The 5472-nt window shown below is 36.3% G+C and overlaps 1 protein-coding gene across 1 annotated transcript; it reads left to right on the plus strand.

The window, feature by feature from the left end:
* Nucleotides 1-4543: 4543 nt before the first annotated feature.
* LOC103198155 (raftlin-2-like) lies at nt 4544-5470 on the plus strand (the record flags this gene model as incomplete). The annotated part of the gene is made up of 1 exon (XM_042781138.1): nt 4544-5470. A coding segment is annotated over exon 1 (927 nt), but the record flags the coding sequence as incomplete, so codon positions are not given.
* Nucleotides 5471-5472: the final 2 nt, after the last annotated feature.

A 5472-nucleotide genomic window follows, 5' to 3' on the forward strand; every position in this document is an offset into this window, starting at 1 on the left:
AAGTTGAAGACAATTAAAACAAGTCCACAAGAGCCAAAATATGATCTTGAATATATCCCTCCTGAATTTAGAGACCATCTAAAGAATAGGTTTGAAGCATTGAAGACCAATGACCGAAAACCAGAACTGTGGGATGACATCAAGAATATCACCCATGAAGAAAGCAAAATGTCATTAAAAAGATGAGAAAAGAAGAAAAGACCAAAATGGATAACCAAAGAGACTCTGAAACTTGCCCTTCAGCAGAAAGCAGCCAAAGTAAATGGAAGAAATGACAAGAACAGAAGATTTCAAAGAGCAGCTCAAGCAGACAAAGGCAATTACTATAATGAAATGTGCAAAAAGATTCGGAGTTAGAATACCAAAAGAGAAGAACATGCTCAGCATTTCTCAAGCTGAAAGAACTGAGGAAAAATTTAAGCCTCAAGTTGCTATATTGAAAGATTCTATAGGCAAAATATTGAAGGATGCAGGAAGCATCAAAAGAAGATGAAAAGAATACACACAGTCACTGTAACAAAAAGAACTGGTCAATCTTCATCCATTTCAGGAAGTAGCATATGACCAAGAAGGAAGAAGTCAAAGTCACAGTAAAGGAATTGGCGAAGAACAAGGCTCCAGGAATTGGTGGAATACCTGCTGAGATGTTTCTACAAACAGATATCCCACTGGAGGCACTCATTCGGTTATGCCAAGAGATTTGGAGGACAGTACCTGGCCAACTGACTGGAAAAGATCCATATTCCAAAGAAAGGTGATCCCACAAAATGTAGAAATTATACAACAAAATTATTAATATCACACTCAAGCAAAATCTTTCTGAAGATAATTAAAAAACAGTTGTACCAGTATATCGACAGAGAACTTTCAGAAGTGCAGACTGGATTCAGAAGAGGATGTGGAACAAGAGATATCATTGTGAATGTCAGATGGATCTTGGCTCAAAGCACAGAATACCAGAAAGATGTTTACTTGTGTTTTGTTGACTATGCAAAAACATTCAATTGTGTGGATCATAACAAATTGTGGATAACATTGAGAAGAATGGGAATTCCAGAACACTTAATTGTACACATAAGGAACCTGTTCATAGACCAGGAGGCAGTCATTCAAACAGAACAAGGGGACACTGCATGGTTTAAAATCAAAAAGGGAGTGTGTATCTACAATCAACACCAATGGAAGCAGCAGTCAGGACATCAGATGATGGACAGCACTGGGCAAATCAGAAGCAAAGGACCCCTTTCAAGAGCTGAGGAGCAGAGATGTCTCCTTGAGGACTAAGGTGTGCCTGATACAAGCCATGATATTTTCAATCGCCTCATATGCATGTGAGAGCTGGGCAATGAATAACCAAGGCCAAAGAAGAATTGATGCTTTTTGAGTTGTGGTGCTGGAGAAGAATGCTGAAATTACCATGGAGTCTTAAAAGAACTAACAAATCTGTCCTGGAGGAAGTGCAGCAGGAATGTTCCTTCCAAGCGAGAATGGCCAGACTTTATTTCACCTACTTTGGTTATGTTGTCAGAAGTAACCATTCTTTGGAGAAGAATGTCATGCTCGGTAAACTGCAGGGTCGATGAGGAAGGGGAAGGCCCTCAATGAGATGGATTGACACAGTGGCTGTGGCGAGGGGCAAGGATCGCGAATCTGGTGTGGGATGGGGCAGTGTTTAGTTCTGCTGTGTATAGCGTCGCTATGAGTCGGAGATGTCTCGACAGCACCTAACAACAACAACAAGTAGTTTTAATTTTTGAATATTATAAATAATATTAACCTTCATTACACCTTTATAAGCCTGTCATAGTGTCTCTGTAGGCACAATTTTATTAAGTCAAAAATTCAAGCTATTTAAATATTGGAAGATGAGGCCATATCACCCTCCAATATCTGAATTATTTTATCATCCTCTTCAATAATCTAAGAGTTCCATCCTCACACATCCTCTTCAATAATGGATACTAGACTTTTAACTTTTTGCACTTATATTGGGCAGAAAACTTACAGTATATCAATATTGTTTTAATTTAGGTTTTGAAAATAACTTTGAGAATTATATTTGTTTTTATATGTGTATTTCCCATTTGTAGTTTATTTATTTATTTTTTTTTTGGTTGGTGTTGTTGTTAGTAAAGTGTTTATACATATTGTTTGCCCATCTGTTTCCCTTTTGGTCTTTTTCTTATTGAATCCTAAAAACGTTCTGTGTGTTATGGTTATTACTTCTCTGTGTCCCTTAAATTATGAAAATACTTTCAGCCATATGCTTTTCTTTCACTTATGTTAAGGACATTTATTTTATTATAACTTTTATATTTTTGTATAATGAATTCTTTCACTCTTGTTTTCAATTTCGTATCTTGTTTGGGAGGGTTTCCTTCACATAAATTCTAAAAATATTCTTCTATAATTTATTTTATTATTTATCTGCCTTTTTAACACTCACAATAGTAATCTATAAGTCATTTTACTATATGTTGAAATGGAGCTATCAAAATCAAATTTTATTTACAAACAAATGTCTACCACAATTCCATTTAATCCTTGATTATACTTTCCCTATTGGTTTTTTAAATGCTACCTTTTTTATATCTTAAATATTCACATAGAAATAAACCTATTTCTGCTTTCTCTGTTCAATGTCACTGATATATTTCTGAAACAGTACTGTGCTATTTGACTTGATAATTTATTGAACTAGGAGTTATACAGTCCTTCTGAGGCGTGTGATGTAGTAGTTAAGGGCACAAACTCCAAAACTAGTTCTGGCCTTAAAATCTTTCTGCCTTTGACTGTGTAGGTTGATCCTTCCATACTTCACATTCTTTATCTGTAAAAATGTAAGGAGTATCAAACCAAAAATATTCACTCCCATCAAGTGGATTCCAACTCACAATGACCCCCTTTGGATTTCTGAGGTGGTAAATCTTTACAGAAGTAGATTACCCAGTCTTCCTCCCTCGAAGTGGCTGGTGGGTTTGAACCACCACACTTCTGGTTAGCAGTCAGGTGCCTTAGGCACTACGCCACCAGAGCTACTATACATGAGTATAAGATTATTATGTTATTACAGTGTTTTTACACAAATAATGACCACATTCTTTTTATTTTTTCCAACTGTGTGACTCCCTATGCAATATTTTCATAAGCATGCTATGCTATTTTTTTAATATGTTGCTGGTTTCAATTTCTATTTCTGATGACATAGAAACTTCACTTAAGATAGATAGTGATTTCATGTTACTTGAAATTTAAGGCAAAAGTGTTTAGTAGCAGATGAACTGTTGAGCAAATGCACTGTAATTATCAACTTGAATTAATAGAAACATACAGTTTTATTGTTTATTTTCCACTTAGCAGGGAACAAGCAAACTCAAAACATGACTTCTTGACCTTATTATACAATTATAATCAAAAGTAACATTTTCAGACTATTTTATACAAACAAACAGGAGACAAAGAAAATGAATGGAATTACATGATTTATGTGTAATATGGCAGGAAGGAGCTCTGGTAGCCTAGTGCCTAAGGCACTTGACTGCTAACCAGAAGGCTGGTGGTTCAAACCCATCAGCCACTCCTTGGAAGGAAGGTTGGGCAATCTACTTCTGTAAAGATACCACCTTGGAAAGCCAAAGTGGGGTCGCTATGAGTCGGTTTCCACTCGAGGGCATTGAGTTTGGTTTTTGGTTTGCTATGGGAGAATAGGTGATTGAGATCTAAATTCACTTCTGGAAATGTCAAAAGACTTGTGGAATATGCATGGGAGTGCTATGCCAGAACTTTTTTTACTATTTTAATCATTTCTATATATTTTACATGCGGGTGCTTTACTTTAAAAAAAAAAAAAAATACAGTATATCAATGCTAGGATTATAGGAGTATTATCAGGATCATTATGAGTAAATGAGTTCATAGATATAAAATCTTAGATCGGCATTTGGTAACAAATATTAATTTTACAAAGGCTGCCTGTTATCATTAGCCCTTCACTTCTTTCTTTTTTTTCCCTGAAAGCCATTCTTTCGCAATTATTTTTTTCCAAATGAATTTTTGCATCAGTTTGTAAATTTCCATAAGTATTACCATTTATAATTTGATAAAGAGGGTATTAGGCTCTAGGTTAACTATAATTAAAATACTAATTTTTGTGCAGACTCATATTGTTTAGCAGTGAGAACCTTTCTTTCCGTAAAAGTTTAAATTGAGTCTAATGTATCAAGCCTTTATATTTGCAGCTGCTTTGGTTAAAACTGGTGGCATAGTGCCTAAGGCATTTGACTATTAACCAGAAGGCTGGCAGTTCAAACCCACCAGCCACTCCTCGGAAGGAAGACTGGGCAATCTACTTCCTTAGAGATATCACCTCAGAAACCCAAGGAGGGGTCACTTTGAGTCAAAAATGACTCTAGGGCAGTGAGTTGGTTAAAACGATCTGTCTCTTTGTGTCCTCCCATTCTTACCTCTTACAAAAGAATCCCAGGACTTTGAGAACAGTTTAAAACTATTCAATAGAGCAGTTTAATTCCTCCCAGATTTTGCCATGGGCTGCAGACTTAGAAAGCTAGAAGACCCTGATGATAGCAGCCCTGGAAAAATATTTTCTACCCTGAAGAGACCGCAAGTGGAAACAAAGACAGAATTTGCTTACGAATATGTATTGCTGGATTTTACTTTACAAGCTTCATCTAACCCAGAAGTCATCAAGATAAATTCCATTCTGGATATAATTACAAAAGTGGAAGACTGTTATCTTAAAGGATATATCATTGGGGCTATTCATCCTGTTATACAACCTGTGGGACCGCGAAAACACTTACCAGCAAGTTACCTGTACAGGGTGGTGCTATGGCGCTTGAAGTTAAGCCCGAAACATTCAACAGCACCCAGTGGACAAAGACGAGCAAGGCTTGTCATTGAGGAATTTCCCATAATTTATGAGACACAAACAAATGAAACAGCAAAAGAACTGATAGAAAAGATTAATGTAGCTGCTAAAAGAGGAATGAAGTTTATTGGATTCATATCACAACATTGTCCACGATCTAAATTCTGCAATGGAAGCAACCTTGATGGAAATATAGAATCAGAACCAACACTATCTATGAGGCACGGTTCTCATGAAAACTGTAAAAGTTGGAATGAAGGAACATTAAGTGCTCAGTCATCTGAAAGTGGAATTGAGGAAGAACTTCATCATGAAAATAGACAATCTCCAATGGGACAAGATAGCAGCCCCAGTACCTCTAAATCAAGAAAGGGAGAAGATGACAAGTTATATGCAGCCTTCAATGCTTTTGAAGATGAATCAACCTGCTGGACCTATCACGAAGGCCTCCTGTCAATGAAAGTAACAAGAAAAGGAGCTGTCATTTGTACACTCGATGCTGATTGGCTAGAGTTAACTACATTTTATTATAAGCAAGGCTTGTCTTTAATTGATTCTTTCATATGCTGGGAAACATCTAAAGG

This window comes from Orycteropus afer, unplaced genomic scaffold (genome assembly GCF_000298275.1).
Source record: "Orycteropus afer afer isolate SDZICR_OR568_19922 unplaced genomic scaffold, OryAfe1.0 scaffold00087, whole genome shotgun sequence".
In the NCBI taxonomy this organism is placed as follows: Eukaryota; Metazoa; Chordata; class Mammalia; order Tubulidentata; family Orycteropodidae; genus Orycteropus; species Orycteropus afer.